Here is a 23,570-nt window from a genome sequence, read left to right as displayed (position 1 = left end):
GTCATAGGTAAGACACAGTGAGGTAACATAGACCTGTGTGCTAGGATACCCTGTCATAGGTAAGAGACAGTGAGGTAATATATATGTGTGTGCTAGGATACCCAGTCATAGGTAAGAGACAGTGAGGTAACATATACCTGTGTGCTAGTATACCCTGTCATAGGTAAGAGACAGTGAGGTAATATATATGTGTGTGCTAAGATACCCTGTCATAGGTAAGAGACAGTGAGGTAATATATATATGTGTGTGCTAGTATACCCTGTCATAGGTAAGAGACAGTGAGGTAATATATATGTGTGCTAGGATACCCAGTCATAGGTAAGAGACAGTGAGGTAACATATACCTGTGTGCTAGTATACCCTGTCATAGGTAAGAGACAGTGAGGTAACATATACCTGTGTGCTAGTATACCCTGTAATAGGTAAGAGACAGTGAGGTAATATATATGTGTGCTAAGATACCTAGTCATAGGTAAGAGACAGTGAGGTAACATATACCTGTGTGCTAGTATACCCTGTCATAGGTAAGAGACAGTGAGGTAATATATATGTGTGCTAGGATACCCAGTCATAGGTAAGAGACAGTGAGATAACATATACCTGTGTGCTAGTATACCCTGTCATAGGTAAGAGACAGTGAGGTAATATATATGTGTGCTAGGATACCCAGTCATAGGTAAGAGACAGTGAGGTAATATATATGTGTGTGCTAAGATACCCTGTCATAGGTAAGAGACAGTGAGGTAATATATATGTGTGCTAGGATACCCAGTCATAGGTAAGAGACAGTGAGGTAATATATATGTGTGTGCTAGGATACCCAGTCATAGGTAAGAGACAGTGAGGTAACATATACCTGTGTGCTAGTATACCCTGTCATAGGTAAGAGACAGTGAGGTAACATATACCTGTGTGCTAGTATACCCTGTCATAGGTAAGAGACAGTATGGTAACATATACCTGTGTGCTAGGATACCCAGTCATAGGTAAGAGACAGTGAGGTAATATATATGTGTGTGCTAGGATACCCAGTCATAGGTAAGAGACAGTGAGGTAACATATACCTGTGTGCTAGGATACCCTGTCATAGGTAAGAGACAGTGAGGTAATATATATGTGTGCTAGGATACCCAGTCATAGGTAAGAGGCAGTGAGGTAATATATATGTGTGTGCTAGGATACCCAGTCATAGGTAAGAGACAGTGAGGTAATATGTATGTGTGCTAGGATACCCAGTCATAGGTAAGAGACAGTTAGATAACATATACCTGTGTGCTAGTATACGTTGTCATAGGTAAGAGACAGTGAGGTAATATATATGTGTGCTAGGATACCCAGTCATAGGTAAGAGACAGTGAGATAACATATACCTGTGTGCTAGTATACGTTGTCATAGGTAAGAGACAGTGAGGTAATATATATGTGTGCTAGGATACCCGGTCATAGGTAAGAGACAGTGAGGTAATATATATGTGTGCTAGGATACCCAGTCATAGGTAAGAGACAGTGAGATAACATATACCTGTGTGCTAGTATACCCTGTCATAGGTAAGAGACAGTGAGGTAATATATATGTGTGCTAGGATACCCTGTCATATGTAAGAGACAGTGAGGTAACATATACCTGTGTGCTAGGATACCCTGTCATAGGTAAGAGACAGTGAGGTAACACATACCTGTGTGCTAGGATACCCTGTCATAGGTAAGAAACAGTGAGGTAATATATATGTGTGTGCTAAGATACCCTGTCATAGGTAAGAGACAGTGAGGTAACACATACCTGTGTGCTAGGATACCCTGTCATAGGTAAGAGACAACGAGGTAGCATATAACTTGTCATATGTAAGAGACTGAATATAATTTCAAAGATGATACTCAGATGAAATTCAGATGAGTTTTTAATGAAAAGTAAACCTATCAAAGGTGGCAAGGAATAGTTGCCTGCAACTCTCCACTCCCTTTCACTTTAATAATTCTCTTACTTTTACATGGATCAGGTACATATCACATGAAGCTTAATAAATAATTATTAATTTCCATAAGTGGGTGCATGCATCATTAAGATGACATGACTGATGTTTTGTTTATCAGGGCTTGGACCTATCAGTGGTCGTAAGAGTCACTCTGATTTATAGCAAAATTATACATCTGTGAAAGTAGAAGCAAGAGCAACCATCATCTTTGTCCTGTGAGATAAAGACTCTTGTGATGGATAAATCCAAAACACAGCATAGAAAAGTCTTGTTGTATCAAGATATCAAAGTCTGTAGACTTGAGCAAGTTTAAATATGTCATCAGTAAAACACCTGTGGTTTCTTTCTTTTTGGAGGAGTTATGTATTGCTGTCATGATGTGTGTCTAGAGTGGTGGTTGTGTTTGCTTCTGCATTAATGGTTGAGTATCATTCTCAGTCAGCCAGATCAGTGAACTCTACTTTAAAATGTTTGGTTTCTTCTGCTCTTGACAGGAATCTGGCCCGAGGGTAGTGATGGTACCGATGTCAACACAGTTGCAAGATCACATGATGGATCTATCATTGCCACCGGGGATGACTTTGGAAAAGTGAAACTTTTTAAGAGTCCAGCGTCGCATCCCAAGGTAGGTGTAAACTTACAACATCCCAGTCAAAACAACGGATATTTGTTTATGATCACAAGTCGATGTAAAATGAAATCAATTTGGATGTAGTCACCACTATCGCAGACTGGAATGTAGAAGAACCCAAAGAGTTAGCCATTGACGCATCTAGTCATATATTGCACATTGCACATCCCATTGCACATCCTATTACACACTGCACATCCTGTAGATGTGCCTTCAAATAGCAATCTACAAACATTTGACTGATGATGGCAGGGGCACCAATATTGTATCAAGTGACACAGTTGTCACCCTTATGGTTTCCAAGGTGACAACTATTTGCAATTCTGCTGAATCCCGGGATATTTTACTTTTCTTTGTCAGGATCAATGTTAGATGTTGTCTACCGATATGAATATTGTTGTTTTGTGTGTGTGATGTGTGCCTGTTCTCACGCATAGTTCTGTTTTCTTCCATTTAGACGGAGTGCAATGCTTATCCAGGACACAGCAGTCACGTGACATGTGTGGATTTCTTTCCTGACGATCACACTCTGATCTCCACCGGGGGCCGGGACATGTCCGTCTTGCAGTGGAAGATGGAGTAACCACCACTGCCATTCTTTGTTATTATTTGTACAGTGTTATTCTCATGTAAGCATGCAGTTGATATTGTGTCTAACGAGTAGTGATATTACAGATTAAGACATCAAACAAAAACCAGGGTGTGCCATAAAAATGCAATGACCTAACAAAAATATTAGAATCTAAGAAGAAAAGCAAGGAGCAATGGATGGTAGAATCATAAGTAAAACTTTTAGAACATGGAGAGTTAGTAGTTGACCTGAGCAAAAGATAAAGGAAAAAAGTGGAATTTTTGTTTGGGAATATTCTTAAAGAGGTATTTCTAATGGTGAGTGAAAAAAAAAATGATAGGTGCCTGGGAATGTTAATGCTAGAGGGGTGCCTGGGAATGTTAATGCTAGAGGCTTCTTAGAATAGAATCTTTCAGCTATTTCGAGCATCGCGTATGAACTTGCCAGTAATGTCCAGTAGAGAAGTGATAGCTGTTCAGAGCTTCTGCACTAGGTCTGAATTAAGCAAATCAGTTGAGTTAAATAAAACTTTATCTTGGGTGTAGCAGAGAATCTGGCAAATCCTAGTTTGTTCTAAAGAGAAGAATATGATTCTTGTTTTCTTTTTTTTTAATATCAAATAGAATTAATTTTCATGGCCTCAAGTATATAGCTAGGTCATGAAACTGTTAGTAAACTTACTATCATACTAAACTCTTTCTGAGTAAAGTCTTTCTGGGGGTGTCTTCTTAGTCAAAGTATAATTTTTGGTAACATTTTACGCAATAATGCATATAAAGGGAGAAATGGAAATGAATGAGATTTTAATCCAGTCTTGCCATGTTGGTGGTAGTAGCAACACATTAAAACCATCTTTCAAAATAAAATCAGTCTGTGATTTGACAGTCAGTGGAACATTATGCAGGATTTGAAAATGTCATTTCTCTTGATTAGATTAAGTGCCTACAACTATAAATCACTGGTATATGAAGTCAGGGTCAAGCAGTGCCTAGAATATTAAAGAACTCGGTCATTAGAAATTTATATTTACCGGACAATATATAGTTTATAGATTTGGCGAGGGGGGCTGTTTCTGTTTTCCTCGTCTTCCCACTGTGATATAAAACGGTGCTTAAACCTACATGAGTAACTAACAGAATATTAATTATTCTGATAGTGATATGATCTTGTTGATTTAGATGTAAAGGAGTTGCAAAGAGATCACAGATTATGAGACAATCGGCCAAATGGAATTATCATTAATTAATATGTTAAAACAAGGGTAATTACCTATTCACTGATACTGAAATAAATGTTTAAGTCAAATTACCTTCACTATGTTGGTTACATATATACATCATGGACACAGTGTTATAGTTAAGTATAAGCAAGTCGCCAAGAAAGCTGGCTCTTTTCGAACAAAGTTCACCAATCAAATCCTTCATGAGATGTTACTTGACTACAGCTGGTATTTATGTAAAATATTGGCTATTTGGAAGCCAGACAATAATAAAGTGTGGAAACAAATGCAGATTGTTGTATAATTAACATGTTTGTATTGATGGTTATGCATGTTTTTATACACCTGTAAGTGTAGTTTTCTCTAGGGTCGTTTCATCTGTGAACAAATCTGTTAATGTTCACTGTATGTTAGTGTTCACTTTGTATTGGTGTTCACTTTGTATTAGTGTTCACTTTGTATCCACAAACATTGATACCATAAAATGGAAATTCAAACATATTGCCTGTTGTCTTGATTTATTTGTAACTTTCTTGAGACGTAACATGTATTCATGATGATATGTGTCTGTATTTTCATACAAGACAAACTTATTTGTTCCCTTTTATTTGAAGCTAAGTTAGTAGCAGTTCACTTAACATGATACAAAATGTCAATACAATAGCAGATAAGAGTTTTACCATGCCACACTGCAATAAAAGAGAAGAGTTTTACCATGCCACACTGCAATACAAGAAAAGAGTTTTACCATGCCACACTGCAATACAAGAAAAGAGTTTTACCATGCCACACTGCAATACAAGAAAAGAGTTTTACCATGCCACACTGCAATAAAAGAGCAGATAAGATTTTTATCATGCCACACTGCAATACAAGAGCAGATAACAGTTTCACCATATCACACTGTAATTCAAGAGCAGATAAGAGTTTTACCATGCCACACTGCAATACAAGAGCAGATAAGATTTTTATCATGCCACACTGCAATACAAGAGCAGATAAGATTTTTATCATGCCACACTGCAATACAAGAGCAGATAACAGTTTCACCATATCACACTGTAATTCAAGAGCAGATAAGTGTTTTACCATGCCACACTGCAATACAAGAGCAGATAAGATTTTTACCATGCCACACTGCAATACAAGAGCAGATAAAGAGTTTCACCATGCCACACTGCAATACAAGAGCAGATAAGAGTGTTACCATGCCACACTGCAATACAAGAGCAGATAACAGTTTCACCATGCCATACTGCAATACAAGAGCAGATAACAGTTTCACCATGCCATACTGCAATACAAGAGCAGATAACAGTTTCACCATGCCATACTGCAATACAAGAGCAGATAACAGTTTCACCATGCCATACTGCAATACAAGAGCAGATAACAGTTTCACCATGCCATACTGCAATACAAGAGCAGATAACAGTTTCACCATGCCATACTGCAATACAAGAGCAGATAACAGTTTCACCATGCCATACTGCAATACAAGAGCAGATAACAGTTTCACCATGCCATACTGCAATACAAGAGCAGATAACAGTTTCACCATGCCATACTGCAATACAAGAGCAGATAACAGTTTCACCATGCCATACTGCAATACAAGAGCAGATAACAGTTTCACCATGCCACATTGCAATACAAGAGCAGATAAGAGTTTTACCATGCTACATTGCACAATACAAGAGCAGGTAACAGTTATAGCAGCCTTTACGTAACAGCAAAACTGGCAGATATTGGGTCTCTCAGCCACCTCTCCGTACTATCCCTTATAAGGCTTTGCTTCTAGAGAAGATTAATAAATGCAAGGTATTGTTTATCAGTTCAATTGATGGGACAGGTGCATACTACAAGTTTACACACTACTTGCGCCCGCTTGTGGGAAATTGGAACAAGGAATATCAGTGAGGTCAGCTGGTTTCCATTTTAGATATCTAAACTATTGAACTTTGGGGAAGACATATTATTACAGTTTTCATTTTACTGCAATTTTCATTTTACTGCAAATATTTTGTTTGTATTTTCCTCAATTTTAGTTTTCAAGTCTGTATAAACTTTCTTACTTTTTTTAAATTGCTTAATATAGTAAACATTTATAGAAACTTAACATAGATTGTTATCCGAATTTAGTTTAAACTGCAGGAAGTTCAATAGCGTCAGATTTGTGAATTAACATGTGAAAACTTAGCCAAAGGGTGCGTGGATTGATACCTGGTTATTAGAAATAGTCGTATGTCATGACCCTCAGCCGCCTCCCCATCCCTCACATGCACATCAGCACACACTGTTGCAGGGAGGTGTTGATTTTTCTATAGAACTAGTTATGCACTGACATTAGCTACTGTAGTACTGTCTCATGCTGAATCCCCAGTGCGTTGGATTCACTTTATTTTATTCCTATATAAATTAGGGACACTATATTGCATTAGCAAAGTTAGAGCCACGGAATCTATTGAACAAGTTTTCATCTCTTATACCCCATAACCCGTCGAAATTCTACTTCTTTATCGAAATTTTCTACAGTTTATGTAGAGAGTAGCAATTTCATGACAAAGGCGAAATCAAGATGATATTCCCAGTCCAGGCTTCCAAAAAGGAGCCCTATAAAAATTTCGAGAGAAAACGATATCTCGGAATTCAGACATACCAGGTACAACGAATTTCGAGATAAAACAATATTTGAATTCCGACATACCGGGTACAACGTCGAAATTTCGATACAAGCAGTTTAAGTCTCGAGGATCAAGTCCAATTCCGAGATAATAGTTGAATGTTTACGGTCATATTGTGGTTAAATATTGCGCTATATAGCGAACGGGTCGAAATATCGATATAAAATAATAGAGATTTTGAGGTAAAAATTCAACATCTCAGCGACTTAGTACGTCGAAATAGAACGTTAGGAAAATGTCGAAAGAAGCCGAAATTTCCAGAGAATAGTGGTAATTTTGAGACAAACAGTTCACATATTGATAAATAGCCAAACTTTTTAAAATTTAAAGTTAATACATAAATACACAATTAAAACTGCCAAAAAAAAAACTAAACAGCCCCGAAATGGGATCGGTTTTCTGCCCAGTTGAGTGCACATAAGGCCGTGTGACCTTAGCCATCTCTCCCACCTCTATCGTAAATCGGGGTCAAACATTCTGTGGGGGATTTTTTACCTTCAGTCGGGAATCAGACCACTCCTCCGCATGGACGGCGATCCGTACTTCTGAGTGGGGGGTATATGACCTTGTCGACTATCTAAGCGTAGCGCCACCATGGGTTGGCGCGAAGCGTACAAGAAAATTTCGGGATTTACAAACCCTCTAGATGGCCGGAAACGGCACTTCCCGAGGTTTCCAAGCGGCATATACCCAACTTTAAAATAGGGATATCATGTCCGAAACTTCTCATAATCAGGATCCAAAATACTTTTTTTTAATTTCGGGTGTTATTTTGGGAAATTGCCCGTGTCAATCTTGTTTCAGGCGCTACGTTAGAATGTTCGAGAGCTATTTTATATTATTCGATGAAGAAAATGGCCTCATGCAGGCTGTTACAGGCCTATACACATGCAATACACAATTACACATAGTTACACTCCTAGGTACCGATTGCTAGGGCATCCAGGTGAAACGTGTATTAAGCATTACCCTGGTAACATGAGATTCTCAGCTGTTCGAGGGAACAGGTACGTGTGTAGGCCTACCATAGGGCCTATATGAATACTATGAGGGTTCATATATGTACTATATCAATACCGTGGGCGCAATAATACATTTTGTTGTTATAGGGCCAATGAAGCCTACAGTCAAATATACTTGCTATATAAAGACGCTTTATTTGAAAAGATCGCACTGCGTTTATGGTATACGAGAAATGAAGCTAAAAAAGAGCCGTACATTCTTGATGATGCATAAATGTAGGCATGAAAATATTCTTATCCCTGGCATTTGGTGGGGGGATATGGTGTATTACATCCCCTCCACCCATTTTCATGGGGGATATATCCCCCTTCCCCCCCCCCCAGGATCGCCGCCCATGCTCCTCCGGTACCTTGACACATTCTTGTAGCGGCCAGTTTTCGTGAGGAGGTCAAAGCCAAGTTTGCAAATGGAGGGTGCTTAGATGCAAAATGGTGCTCATTATGCTACTTTTGAAACAATGTTGAAAAAGAAATTCGAGCGTTTATGTTCTACCTTATACACATGTACTGTACTACATAAATTGTTGTAGTATTTTCTGTTAGTGTCGGCGGGGGGGGGGGGGGGAGGGGTGGCTTAAGTAATATACGTGGTTGCGCCACTGCAGCTCTACCCTCTGTCTTGATTTGGAATTTGCTTTGGGGGATACGAAATTTGGCTTAAGCTCGTTCTAGGGTTGAAGAGGTTCATTTCCCTCCACCCCTTCTCCTGAGAAGTTTTGGGGGTTGTTTTTGTTAGAGGGCTTAATTAAATGCAAATTGGTGCTATCATTTATGTTGTTAAATTTGAAATCTTGCCAATGCATACGACATTACGTGCGTGCAAATTTCCTTTGCCGTACCCGGCACTCAGTCGCCCCCCCCCCACTCCCACCCTCTGGCTACGCCACTGAATTCCTATTCACGTCTTTTCCGTTCCCCCTCCCCCCCCCCCCCCCGCTTTTCCCACCTTTCCACTTTGCTCAAAACCTACGACAGTACTCCTCGGGAGAATGCAGTGTTACGTCCGAGATGGATTGTTAAATTTACAAAGTGCCTTGAAAGCACTATAATCTATTTGGTGGATCGTAACTGTTGTTATGACAACCACATAAGTGTGAGGTTAACATGGCGGCAGCCGATGAGCCTCCGTGTCTGTATTGGAATTGCGAGCAAGTTGCTGATTGGATTGAATCTCTAGGTCTTCCGCAGTATCGGGTAAGGAATACATACTAATGGTTCAATTTTGCTGTATGAAGTTTAGTTACCGTAACTTGCATTTTCTGTGTCTTATTAGTTTGCCTCATTGATAAATCAGACTTGGACTTTTTAACACACGTATGGGTTTTGCGAAACGAATGTTGATGATACCAATCTTCAACGTAAATCTTACTACTTGACACTAATACCACACTCAAACCACAATTTGCATTGAACCGGTATATAAAGAGTATCCATTTGGTTGTTTTAAGAAATTTGAATTATCAGAGCAGTAAAAGTCTTCAAATATCCCTAGGTCTACAGAAATGTTAGGCCTAAACTAAAGTATTTCATGCTATGCTATTCTAGGCCTAGGCAAATCTCAGCAGTCAGTTTTCTGCTATATAGCATAGGCTAGTTCCAACCTGTATTGTTTTTTCATAGTGGGATGTCCAAATCGCATGTGCACATTTTTTTTAAGCTGTTGAAACAAAATAAAGCAGATTTACATGGAGTTGTGGGTTCTTTTTGTAATGCAGTGGAGCGTTTTATTTCATTTAGTATGTTTTGTAAAATCTCATTAGTTGCAGGCACCAAACTTGTGTTTTCTTACTTTCTTTTCCTTTTTTTCTTTAAATCTTCATGTTCACTCCATGGGGGGGGGGGGGTCAGGTCTGTACTTCTCATAATTGGGGACACTTTGCAACACTGGTTTTGGTTGTAACTTTATACCCATGCAGTCAGAAATCAGCCTTAATAATATAATAACTGACAACAAGATATAAAATAAAAAAATAAAAGTGTCAAATTCCCAGCCAACCCTAAACATTTTATATGTGACTTGTGGCAAACTTTTCCAATGTTTGTTTTGATTAATTAAGTAACAGTTTGAGTATCATCAAATGTATAATCAAAAAGTGTTCCTTAAGTTTAGGCCTAGCCAATATATTTTTATTGTTAAGAACAATATGCTTTCATTTCTCTTTCTGTTTTTTATATACCAGGAATGCTTCACAACAAACCTTGTAGATGGAAGGAAATTGATTCTTGCTGATGGCTCTCATCTCCCACAACTGGGAATAACTGACTTTGAGCATATCAAGGTAAGCACTTTGAACCTGTAATTGATTTTCAAAGAACAGATTATGTAAGGATACCCAGTTTTGTGTGTTTATATTAGCATTGGTAATTGAATTTGATTTAAAATGTAACTATTTTGATCTCAAATTGATTTAAGATGTGCTTATGAAGTGCAACCATCAAAATCCTCCTACTTTAAATATTAAAATGATAGAAGCAAAAACTAAAGAAGGAAAGAACAAAATTACAGTAAAATAGTTGACAGTTGACAGTTCATTAACTTTTTATTCTTGTTTCATTTACAAATAGTAGGTTAGTGGAAAATATTGAAATTGAAAACATGCTATTTACTTCCTTGCAAGTTGAAATGTCTAAGCAAGCAAATTTCTTGAATCCAATGTTACTGGTTATTTTTTTCATTCATATGTTGGGAAATGTTGTAAGGTATTAAGGTTTTTAGCCACATTTTTAAACTTCAGATATCTTTGCAGTTTTTACCAGAGAAAATTGGCCAAACATATTAAATGTGATCTTCTAGTCCTCATCATTTCAAAATCATTAAATGTATCATAAACTAAAAAGGAAATACTGTGTGTCTTCTTCTTGTGCTCTGACATCATATTATTGAAAAATTGAAAGTCACCTATTAATTTGTCTAACAATATTTGCTTCTTTTTTCTTACTTAATCGGTATTTACTGTTTCTCTGAGTAGCCTTGTCTACGCTTCTAGTTTGGTATCTACTGTATGTGTAACCCCCCAACTAAAGTTGACCACTTCATCAGCATGAAGTTGGTAGTTTCAATGGGGTCATGACAGTTCTTATTTCCTTTATATTCTGTAGTTCATATCAGGAAGTGTTCGAGAACTACTTGGTATTGAAGACCCAAAATGGAACCGCACTATAGCAATCCCACACCGTGAGCCAATGGGAATGTTCTTGGAGAGAAAGAGCATAACAGGACAAAGAGCAAATGAGCTCACTTTTGAAAAATATCAGAAAGAAGTCCGGAGAAATGAGATAGAAAAGGAGAAAAATGTCAAGAAGGTTACATATGTGAAATGTAAAGGGGACTTGGTGTATTAGATCATTTCATTAGGACATTGCATCGATATACATAGTATCGGAAATCTCCATATCGGGCTCAAAGAATTAGTTTATTAATACCAAAATACTGTAATGATGTTGAGGAAATTGAGATGGACTTTTGTAATCTTCAATGTTTGTCTACTCTGTCATCTATCTTATGCACTAAAGAGAATTCCTCATAAGCAACAGATTAACCATCTACCACTGTGTCTTCCTTTTCCTTTTTTATTGTTTTCTTATATTTTGTTTCTTGTTTGTGTATGGAATATGGTATCACCTTGATATTTAATGTACAATATTTTATCCTTTTTTGTTCACCATTAATTTGTAAATACAGAATCAGATCATATGTACTTTATATTTTCATATATTTGAACTGATACCCCTTTGAATATTAATATTAACGTTAAAATTGAAACAAAGCACAACATAAACAGGCAAAGAGTTCCTTCCCTAACGCCAGTCTAAAGTCTTTTCTCTTTGTCAGTCTTTAATGGTGACTAATTTGAGAAACCTACTTTGCTTTGTGAGAGTTAAATAATCAATATGAGTTTATACATTATTACCAAATCAAAAATCCATTAGCTTTATCATTTGGCAGTTCATAATTTTGCTTTATTTATGTTTTCTTGAATTAATCATTGACTATATTATCAAAACTTCAGGAAAAGCTTCCATTTCCAAGTTTCTTCTATATTTATCTTGTACTTCCTACAGTTTCTAGAGAAATACTTGTGCTCTTATTCAAATTTCTTTTATACTTATCTTACCATTTTCATTTTCAATTATGTTCTTACTTTTCTGTCCAAACAGACACCTTCATCCTTTACTCATAGTATTTTTGCATTATAACATCATTTGCGATGATGTACCAACACTAGTAGTTTGTATAAAATGTGTCTCTTAATTGACAAATTTTGACATTTTATTGTATTGATAATTATTTCAAAGGTATCTTGTTTTTACGTCTTTGCAGGCACAATTTAGTCAGGTATCTATTCTGTTTTGAGTTATCTACATTTTGAATATTTTATATACTTTTGTGTACCTTTTTTCATAACAAATATGCACATAATAAAAAAAAAATAAAAAATATTATGGTATTTGTGTTTTTTTGGGTTTGAATATGATTAAGAATTGGTAAGACAGGGACTTTTGTTGACTAAACATTTATGACTCATTCAGCTATATGGAAGTGTTTCCTTCTCTTCCTTTGGCTGAAGTTGTGGTTACCCTGTCTTTTTCTGCTGGTTTCTGCATGTTAAGTTCTTCCCTTGATATCTCATTCAATATACACCTTTGCTCTGTAAATTTGAGCAGGAAAAGGTCATAGATAGGGCTGAAAGAAGGAACTAATTATTTATCCTCAATCAAACCTCCCTCACAAATATAAAGGGAAGGATGATTAAAGAAGAGACTGTTGGAGAAAAGGTGGCAATTTTTCTTTGCCCAGTTAAGAAATCCATCTCTCTTTAAAGATCAAACAGTTTATTGGTTAAAGCCTTGAATTCTCCTCTCATCACTGAAGATGTAACTAAATTGAAGTTAAAAATTAGAATACCTTGTTAGATAACAAAAGGTTCAAGGACTATTACTAGGGCCCTGCTGGCAATTAACTATTCTTTGCTCAAATTGAAGAGGCTACATGACCAAATCAAAATCGAGGATTTTTTTCCTGGACATATTATAACTAGTCTGGAGCATTGGGTAAATATCTGACTACCTGCTAGTCAGAACCGTATATTTGACTGCCACCAGCCCATCTCCATGTATATCTTAACAAGTTAACACTGACTAAACATGCCAATAATAATCCTACGGTGGTTCTACAGGGACAAAAAAGTTTTAGACATACTCGTTTGGCACCACCAAACAATCTTCCTGTAGGGTAGCGTCCACATGCGATGGAAGTTATCACCAGTGGCGTAGGAAGGTACTTTTGATTGGGGGGGCTGAAGACTGATGGCCAGCCTGGGGGAGGGTCTAAGGGGAGGGGGTGTCCCCCTCCCCTTTGGATTTTTTTGCATTTCCAGGTGGCCTCAGATGCAATTTGGTGCAATATAGCACACTTCAACACCCACTCCATTTTGCAAACTTAATTTTGTATTTTCACCTGGCCTTAGATGCAATTTGGTGCTCCAAATGAGATTTTTTTCTCATTTGGAAATGAAACAGGGGTTTTCTGACTTGCGAACCGGGGGGGGCGGAATGATTCTTCCGCCCCTCCACATTTTTCACTGGGGGGGCTGGCGCCCCCAGCCCCACCCCCCGGTTCCTACGCCCTTGGTTATCACCAACATAGGCATAAAATGCCACAAGTAACTTTTTTCAAATATTAGTTTCATGTGTTATTTAGAAGCTTAAAACAATCTCTAAAATCTACTTTTTTTAAAAGAAACTATTGAATGACTTGACTTTCACCAACCCCACTCCCTCCTTGTTTCAGTTCAGCCGCCCTCAATATTCTTATTACATTATTGAATTGAACACGTTGACTTTTGATGATCGAGCAAAGTTAAAAAGTTGAGGGCGTCTCTAGCTTTAATATCCTTCGTAATAACTTAGGCCAAAGGTTGCCTTTGCTTAGGCCTACTATATTTCAGATCTGAGACATGACAACTACCTCAAAATATGTAAATAAATGTCAAAAAGGCAATCGAATATTAAAACTCCAATCCATTTTACTTTATAATGATTATGCAAGTTTAATTCCTGGATATTGTACCAATTGTTATATGTGAAATATTAGAAGTACGATTAGTCGTTGACAAGGTGAACGCAAAACAGACGACGTGGATATCTGCCAACATGGCTGCGCCTGATGCCCTAACACCACTTGTCGAGGACGAGGATGTACCCAAAGATCAACAGGAGGGAAAGGAAACTGAAGTTATTGACGAAAACAAAGCAGAGACTGACTTAGAATGGGGGTTTTCAGTCGCTGAGCTATATCCACTTGCCTTGACATTTTTCAAAGGTACGGTCCGAATGAAGGCTAGGCTACAATCGATGACAGTGTTACACTCCTATAGGGATATGCAGTATATTACAAGCTAGGCCTAACTTAGGCTTGGCTAATGTACTTTCATGTTGCACTATACACACTAGCTGCAATGGTGTAGGCCACATCTTATATTGAAAGAAGGCCAAATGAGGTGAATGGTAGGACTATAAACTGCTGACATAGGCTAGCATACAGTAACGAAATAACATTGCGAACTGGAAGGAAAATTCACTAAAACATTAGTGGCAAGACTAAAAGGAAGAGGAACTTCAGTTTTGCAGAAAGAGGACATAGGGCCTAGTTGTTAGGCTTTATAAGCAGTTGGTTAGGCCTCATCTGAAGTATGCTGTGCAGGCTTGGAACCCATATATTGCTAAGGGTAAGGAAGTACTCGAAAACTCCAGAGGAGGGCTACTAGGATGATTAGTTCCTTAAAGGGTGTTCCTTATTATAGGCGGTTACAACTGTTGAATCTCACCACACTAGAGCTTAGGAGGTTACGTGGTGAATTGATTCAAGATTGTGTTTGGTTTTGACAGTTTATCCTTCACTGACTTTATCATGTTTGCTAATAGTATTTGTACCAGAGGTCATTGTCTTAAACTCCAAAAGTCTAAATGTAGGATTAATATTCAGGATAACTTTTTTTCTAATACGGTTGTGAATGAGTGGAACAGTTTGCCTGAGAAAGTTGTATGTGCAAGTAGTGTGAATGGGTTTTAAGAATGCTTTAGACAAGCACTTAAAGCATTGTAATCAGGTCTGAGTGTTTGTTTCTTCAGTTTTATTTCTCTCCTATAAGGTCCTTGATGGGGACTTGAGTGTCCCTCCTGATCCTTTTTTACTAAACTAAAGTTAACAGTTTAGAATTAATGTCATAATCATATGGATTGGCCTAACTAAGGGGAATAGCCTAAATTAAAAAACAGGCTATAATTCCTTGGTTGGCAGGAAATTGGAAATAGTTTCATATGTTGGGACCTGCATTTTTCTGATCATCAGGAATTGAGGTAGGGTGGCCAGATTCGCCAGATACCCATGATCAGGCTGAACAGTTGGACAACATGGCAATTAAGTACAGATTTGTCCAAACAACATGACCTATCCCTGGGTGCATGTATGTTCAGGGCTAAATATAAAGTGGGTAAAGCAAAACTAGACAACTTTGGTTATCATATTTTGTTGCATTTGTATTTCTCCCCATGCCAGTGACCAGAAAGTCTGGGGGTGGTGGAGGGGGGGGGGAGAGGTAATTGGACACCAGCAATTTAGGATCAGACACAATATTTGTGTCCTGTAACTTGTGAAGTTTTAGTCGCCTGTTCACATTGTTATGGTATACATATATACTGAGAAATTATAAAGCGCAGATATATGCACCAATAACAGTGCTCATCACCATCACAATATTACCCTGGTGCACTATAACCTGTCAAACATAGAGACAATTCCTCATAGTTTGCTATGTCATAGCTTATGAATGATCTTAGTATTAGTTCAGTCAAGGGCCTAGGAAAATATGGATAAAGTGTCATCAAATTTTCATAATTAGTGTTGTGCCGATATCACCAATATCAATTTTGGCCGATATCCGATATTCCAATAATCTGATATCAGCCCGATACAGATATTTTTAAACAGTCAAATCGTACTTTACGTCATGCATAAACTTATACCAACTGTCATCAGTTATGATCGTTTGCACTTGTAACTCAAAAACAGTAATCACTTGCATAAATCTATTAATGTATGTAATTTTAAGTGGCCTGACTGGTCTGTTTACAGATCGTTATCTTCTTTAAACCAGCTGATCGGCATATTTACCACTGGCTATTAAACCCAATCGAAACTGAGGCTAAGAAATGGGTTTTTAAGAATAGATTTAAAGAAATCATTGCAAGTAACTGAACAAGAAGTGGTTTTGTTGTGAAAACAAAATTATATTATACCAATATACCGCTGTTATTGCAAACATTGGCCGATACCGATATTGCAAATGATTAACATTCATAAAAAACACTACATTATTCATAAAATTGAAGTGCTCATACAAAAGGGGAACTAGTGACAAAATAGTCTTGGGTACAAACTGGCTCTTGACATATCTGGATGTGTCTTCCATTGTGATGTCATGTCAGTGGCCACACTGGAAGGCCATCTTGCTTTTATACCACCTGGGTAGCACTAGAGCTTACAGTATCAATAGATCTGAACTTTCTTGATTATAAGCATTATTAAACTACAAATTTAACTGATCATTGGGTAAGCAAGCACCAATGCATAGTCTGTAGATGATTCACGTACAGTACCTAGGCCACATTTACATATAATGTTAAAACAACTTTGTTTGAACAAAGTTTGAACCTCCGTGCATGTTGCATCAGATCTGTGCTCGGTATCAGACCCAGTGCTCTCAATTCAATGTTGAAACAAGTTGAATTGAGTTTGAACCTCTTTGTGTTTACAAGTATGTGTTGGGCATCAGACCTCGTCCTCACAATCACCAAACAGGAAGCTGAGGATTGTTTATTTGAAGTAAAGGCGCAAAACTATAGCTCTGTGATTTAAAACACAGCACTTATTGCCTAATACAATGTGTGGAATTCAACATGTTACAAACAACACAAGTAAAAGTTCAGTGCTGATGCCAGCTCAACCATGAGCTTCATTTACAAATTTAGCACCAAGAAGAGGGCGAAGGAGAGAGGTCTGATTCTCCCTCGATCCAAGTCTATCTCAGGGTTTAAATCACAGGGACTGATACACCTTTATACAACAAACTGGTCCCCTATAAATTGTGTAAATGGATGGGGTTTATTGTATGTTGGCAAAAGTTGAATTGTGATTTCTATTGTGGATGGGATGGATAATTCACAAAGTATTTTCCAAAATATCAAAAATTTTATTCCATTAATTTGTAGCAATGAAATATGACATGATTTGCCCAACAATAAGTTACATTTTAGGTCAATAGTTAAACACAATACTGTAATTTATTGAATACTTTAGTTAAATATTGCATTTAGCATAGGATGGAATATTAATAGTTAATATAACAAACTGAAATTTGTTCTCACAGCTGTTTAGTAAATGAAACAAATCAAAGGTCTTGAAATATTCATCTTATATATTTGTCCCTTTATTTATATGAACTGCAATACCGTATGTGGAATATTAGTAATTATATGGGAACTGAATTGTGGCTGGAATATAACAGGAATAATTTACAATACTTTTAGGATTGAAAACTCTTTCTTATGGGAATTCTTTAAAGTGAGTCAAAATGTGAACTGCAATACCGTATGTAGAAAATTAGTAATTGTATGGGAACTGCAATGTGGCTAGAATAAAACAGGAATAATGTACAATATTATACTTTTAGGATTGAAAACTCTTTCTCTGTGGGAATTCTTTAAAGTGAGTCAAAAAGAATTAATGTCCACTGAAAGGTAGTTGGCAGAAAAATAATTTGTGGTCATTTCTGAACTTCAACTGGCTGACATACGGAATGGTGCTTCACAATTTCCTGCTATAATTTCTAATGAATGATGAGGTCATAGCAGGTGAAGCAGTGACTAATGCAATTTTGTAAATCCTGTGTTATGAAATCATATTAAAGGGTAATATTGCATTGAAAATCTGCTTATTAAGCAACACTAACCAGCTTTTCAGTTCAAAATTTAACCACCTATTTAAAATGTCAAAATTTACGAAGAAATCATGAATCAAACCATCACAGTTAACAGGAAACCAATCTCATTAATGGGTTGTCAATTAAGAATCACATCTGTTTCGAATGTGACAGAGAATTCCCAGTCCTGGACACTGATTGGTCAAATTGAACAACATGTTAACATTACTTGTGGAACATACCATAGATTATACTGAAGGCCTAAATGCACAGTTAATCCGCCTACGGAAAAGAATCTTTATGGATTAGAACAACAGACTAGATGCAATTTATATAACTTCCAATACTAGCTTTGTCATTTTGTCACGCATTGGAGAGTACTAGTATAATACATGTAGTCAGTGCAAGTTCATTGTGTGCAATCATAAGTGTTACATTGATATAGGCTAACAATGTTTTATTGAAGATTGCCAAAAATATTTAGGTCATTTTGATATCAAGCAGCAACACTTTGAGATCTGTTTCAGTGACAGTGATCTGACAAATTTAATTTCAAGTTTGTAATTTGGGGACAAGCAGAACAAATTGTACCTAATTTTGTATGTTCTTGTTAAGGTATTTCAGAAAGCTCATAAATGAAGAATGCCATCAAATACCTAAAAGAGAACAGCAATGCTACAGAGGCTTAGCTAAGCTAAGCTAAGAGGCTTATAAATCTAAGCTTGAGAAATTTGTTTTGATTTGCAATATTTCTGAGCAGTTTATCCATTAGTTTGTGCGTAAAATATAAGCCATACGCTGGATAACGGTGTCATTTCCTTTCCTCCCATCTCCTATTCCCTTCCCTTCCATTATGATCTTTCCTTAGCAGACGTACTGTGGTTTGTTACAATGTTAGAAAGTTGTAAAAATTTGTTTTGATAAAAAAGACAAGATAATTTATTATTATTAAAATGATGAAAGATTGAATTAAATTTGAATAGGCAAAAGGCTGTTATTACCGCTATAAAGTTGTGCACTTGAATACTTAAACTGCAGAGCTGCCTGTTTAGTATATTTAAACCAGAATGCAAAATTATGTTGAGGTTTAATGGATGACTTCATTGTAACAGGGTATGCGCCAATGTCAACCTTGCAAGAGATCATGAAAAAGTTTTGTTTATAGGAGATACTGTTGAGTCTTTGTTGACCCTTGAAGAATTTTGACCTTCACAATAATTAGTTCATTTAAAATCAAAATGGCACCTCATGGAAACAGGAGACTTGTCAATGTTACATTTCCTTTGCTATGGTGGTCACAATGATTTCACATATGAACCAGTTGACAGTCAATTGACTTTGGCCTTAAATATCAAGGGGTTTTTCCAACTCAGAATGAGTACCTTCATGATTCCATTCTTGAGATAAGGTAGGTACAAGGTTTCATTGTTTTATCCTGTTGACTTTGGATGACTCTTGACTTCCAATAAAATCAATTGAAAGGTCCCTCCCTATCTAATATGGACAAGCAACATGCCAAACATGATACACTTTAATTGATACAGGTGTTACAGGAAGACAGCACACACACACACACATACATACACACCAACCGTATACAGTTTTGCATGTATACTCACACACGCCATCATGAATTCATTGGTTTGGATTGTCATTGGATCTATACTGTCACAAACTTATTCGTAACCTGAAAGTCCCAATAGAAACCTGATCCAGTAACCAACCAAAACCTGATCCAAGATTGCCCGATTCTGCATACATGTACAAGTCAAGTCTCCCTGAACTAATTTTATCTAGGTCACTTCGCTATTGTACAGGGATGGTCAACTTACAGTATGAGCTGTCCAAGGGTACATTACAACTGAAAACTTTGTACAGAAGGCCCTGTTTTTGGCCCTCATATGATAACAAAACTTCTTTCTCAGAACAACTTTGGTTGTTACGTTATATCCACAACTTTGGTTCACCACTATTCAAACATTATATCCACAACATTTCAGCAAATTTGGACAAAAGCTCTAGAAGGAGTAATCATATTTTACTTTTTCAGACAATGACTGCTCGTGGCCTCAAATGACCCTCATAGTTATAAAATATGATCACATGTATGTAAACTTAACTCACACACAAAAAAAATCACAAATTTTAGCCAAATCGAATGCAAAATGACAAAGAGGCAGTCATTCAAAAACACGCTGGGAAAAATTGACAGAAAGTCTGCAAATCACACTTATAGCTACACCTCAGCTGAAAGCCAAAAATGCAACAGTGTCCTATCATTTAAATGAAACCGGCAATCCTTCAAACAAGCTGGCAAAAAGTGACAGAAAGTCTGCAAAATCACAGGATAGCTACACCTCAGCTGAAAGCTTTCAGCTGAGCTAAAAATGCAACAGTACCCTATCATTTGGATGAAAGAAAATGTAATATTCCTAAGTTAGTGACATCATGCTAAAAGCTAATGACATAAATTGCTATCATCAATAAAACTAAAGACAAAGAGAAAAGAACACCCATCAACAACTCAAGATGCTACTTTAAAGTGAAATTATCCTTTCCTTGTTTTGTCTTCTTGCTTTTGTCTTTTTTTGTACTCTTTATTTTTGCATATAGTTTCATCCCCATAGCCCATACAAATAAACATGCATCTATTTTTGGAGTCACCTACAATGAATAGTGGAATAGCCCAAGTAATTATGATGGAAGCAGCCAGTCCTGCATCAGCAGTGACTGCATTATGCTAGTGTGCAGTCAGCTATTGTAAAACTCTGCTAGTGTTAGCCAGTTGGCTGCTTCATGCATTTATTATTATTGTGCTCAACATAGCTCAACGCTTTCCTTAAAACTGCTTAGATTCTGAATTGTTGTGATTGATACGTCTGTGGAGATTATATCTGCTCTTGGTTTGATGTTGGTCACAAGGAAACCCAAAAAATTGGTGGTTTGTTACATATTGAATCGGTGAGTATTTAGATGATATATTTGTGTTTTTTTCTTTTGATTTAAGATATATGTAAGAATTCCTACAAAAGTCACATAATATGTTAGAAGTATCTCGTTTTACTCAACGGTGAGATCATATATCATTACGAGTTTATTTAGTCACTGTGTTGAGTGAAATGCGATGACTTGAGGAATCTTCTCAGACATGTCTTGCCAAAATCGTTGTTTTCATATCAAATTAAATTAATATGTCGTATGGAGTGTTTTGTGGTTCTTGTTGTGCAAATAATAAACCAAACATTCAGGAAACCAAAAGGTAATAGTATAACTCATTTAACATGTTTATATGGGCTGTTCTGTTACAATACACGTGCAATTGGTGTAAAACATACTGATCATATAACATAATTACTGAATGTGGGCTCATGTTTATCTTTAGTTACAACATATGGTATTGTTGTATGCTACTGTATATGCCCACGATAAGTTAGGATGCTCTTAATATGTACTGTAAGTTATGTCTTGTACTTTAAAAATAATTATTACATGGCTAGATTCTTACCTTACCTTAGTGCAAAAATAAATGAATAATCATTGGTTATATTTGTTTCATTTTCCCACTGCTAGTTTCTTACCTTACCATAGGGCAGCAATAAATGAATAACCATGCGCTATATATTTATTTTAAATTATTTTTTTCCTTACCTTACCTTACCTTATTGGAAATATTCTTTTCTTCTTTATGTGTGTTTGAGAAACTGTTTTTTATTACAAATTTTCTGTTGATAAAATCTCTTTCCAACATATGGAAGGAACTTCTTTGTTACAGTTGTGATGTGGTGTTACGTGTAACAGTTCCTGAGTTTTGTGATGTGGTGTTACGTGTAACAGTTCCCGTGTGTTGTGATGTGGTGATATGTGTTACCTGTTTTGCATATTTAGAAACTCAGAACCTATATGCAGTGTTGAAGACATTTTGAAATTGCTCCAAACTTCTTACGGCAATGTGCAGTACATATTGTTACTAACCTATGTATGCTTGTAACCCTAATGCAGTTCAGAATTCCTTTGACTGCAACTGTTGTATTTACCAATTTGCAGCTTACCATGTGTGTATATATACTGTACAGATTCTTTAGAAGATTTGAAAGGCTTTTTGTGTCAGAAGATTTCCTTGGTTCTGTTTATAGAAAGTTGCCTAAATAAAGAAATCAGAAATAGCAGTGCTTTGTTGAGCACCAAAGGGTATACGGCTTCAATCTGTGCATGGCACTTGATACTGCTCAATGCAGATATGATGTACTAATGTGACTACAGCACTAATCTGCTTATAGTTAGTGTACAGTTCTATATGTCTGTGACTATAGCACTTTACTACCAATGTACAGCATGTTACTATTCACTGATAGCCATAATACATGTATGGTAGGCCATTTTAGTCTTCACTACAAACTATCTACTTTACTGTAAACTATGCTCAGCACTTTACTACATAAGTAAAGCCAATTTACAGTACTAACTAGTGTACTGTACTGTATACATGCCATGTATAGCACTTTACTACTGACAGCCAATATACAGTACTAACTGTCTACTGTACTGTATGTATGCTATGTAAAGCACTTTACTACTTACAGCCAATATACAGTACTGACTGTCTACTGTACTGTATGTATGCTATGTAAAGCACTTTACTACTTACAGCCAATATACAGTACTAACTGTCTACTGTACTGTATGTATGCTATGTAAAGCACTTTACTACTGACAGCCAATACACAGTACTAACTGTCTACTGTACTGTATGTATGCTATGTAAAGCACTTTACTACTTACAGCCAATATACAGTACTGACTGTCTACTGTACTGTATGTATGCTATGTAAAGCACTTTACTACTGACAGCCAATACACAGTACTAACTGTCTACTGTACTGTATGTATGCTATGTAAAGCACTTTACTACTTACAGCCAATACACAGTACTAACTGTCTACTGTACTGTATGTATGCTATGTAAAGCACTTTACTACTTACAGCCAATATACAGTACTAACTGTCTACTGTACTGTATGTATGCTATGTAAAGCACTTTACTACTTACAGCTAATACAGAGTACTAACTGTCTACTGTACTGTATGTATGCTATGTAAAGCACTTTACTACTTACAGCCAATACACAGTACTAACTGTCTACTGTACTGTATGTATGCTATGTAAAGCACTTTACTACTTACAGCCAATATACAGTACTAACTGTCTACTGTACTGTATGTATGCTATGTAAAGCACTTTACTACTTACAGCTAATACAGAGTACTAACTGTCTACTGTACTGTATGTATGCTATGTAAAGCACTTTACTACTTACAGCCAATACACAGTACTAACTGTCTACTGTACTGTATGTATGCTATGTAAAGCACTTTACTACTTACAGCCAATATACAGTACTAACTGTCTACTGTACTGTATGTATGCTATGTAAAGCACTTTACTACTTACAGCTAATACAGAGTACTAACTGTCTACTGTACTGTATGTA

At 36.7% G+C, this 23,570-nt stretch overlaps 3 protein-coding genes across 8 annotated transcripts in view; all 3 read left to right on the top strand.

The window, feature by feature from the left end:
* The window catches only part of LOC139972052 (77 kDa echinoderm microtubule-associated protein-like), a 68,373-nt gene extending 63,481 nt beyond the window's left edge, over window positions 1–4,892 (top strand). For all 6 annotated transcript variants that reach the window (XM_071978936.1, XM_071978935.1, XM_071978933.1 and 3 more), the window contains 2 exons: window positions 2,469–2,599; window positions 3,063–4,892. In XM_071978936.1, the coding sequence (XP_071835037.1) occupies window positions 2,469–2,599; window positions 3,063–3,188 (257 nt within the window). In that variant the 3' untranslated portion in view covers window positions 3,189–4,892. The remainder of the gene's footprint in view (window positions 1–2,468; window positions 2,600–3,062) is intronic.
* A 4,245-nt stretch (window positions 4,893–9,137) lies between these two features.
* On the top strand, window positions 9,138–11,645 carry LOC139972058 (sterile alpha motif domain-containing protein 15-like). Its single transcript, XM_071978954.1, has 3 exons — window positions 9,138–9,295; window positions 10,282–10,380; window positions 11,201–11,645. Exons 1-3 carry the CDS (start codon window positions 9,206–9,208, stop codon window positions 11,441–11,443), a joined length of 432 nt encoding a protein of 143 aa, XP_071835055.1. The 5' UTR covers window positions 9,138–9,205; the 3' UTR covers window positions 11,444–11,645.
* Window positions 11,646–14,016: 2,371 nt separating this feature from the next.
* Window positions 14,017–23,570, top strand: part of LOC139972051 (Golgi resident protein GCP60-like) — a 35,769-nt gene continuing 26,215 nt past the window's right edge. The window contains exon 1 of the mRNA XM_071978931.1: window positions 14,017–14,423. Within this exon, the coding sequence (XP_071835032.1) occupies window positions 14,255–14,423 (169 nt within the window). The 5' untranslated portion in view covers window positions 14,017–14,254. The remainder of the gene's footprint in view (window positions 14,424–23,570) is intronic.

This window comes from Apostichopus japonicus, chromosome 8 (assembly GCF_037975245.1).
Source record: "Apostichopus japonicus isolate 1M-3 chromosome 8, ASM3797524v1, whole genome shotgun sequence".
Lineage (NCBI taxonomy): Eukaryota > Metazoa > Echinodermata > Holothuroidea > Aspidochirotida > Stichopodidae > Apostichopus > Apostichopus japonicus.
The sequence above is the reverse complement of the archived record's forward strand: the minus strand, read 5'-3'. Positions and strand labels throughout refer to the sequence as shown.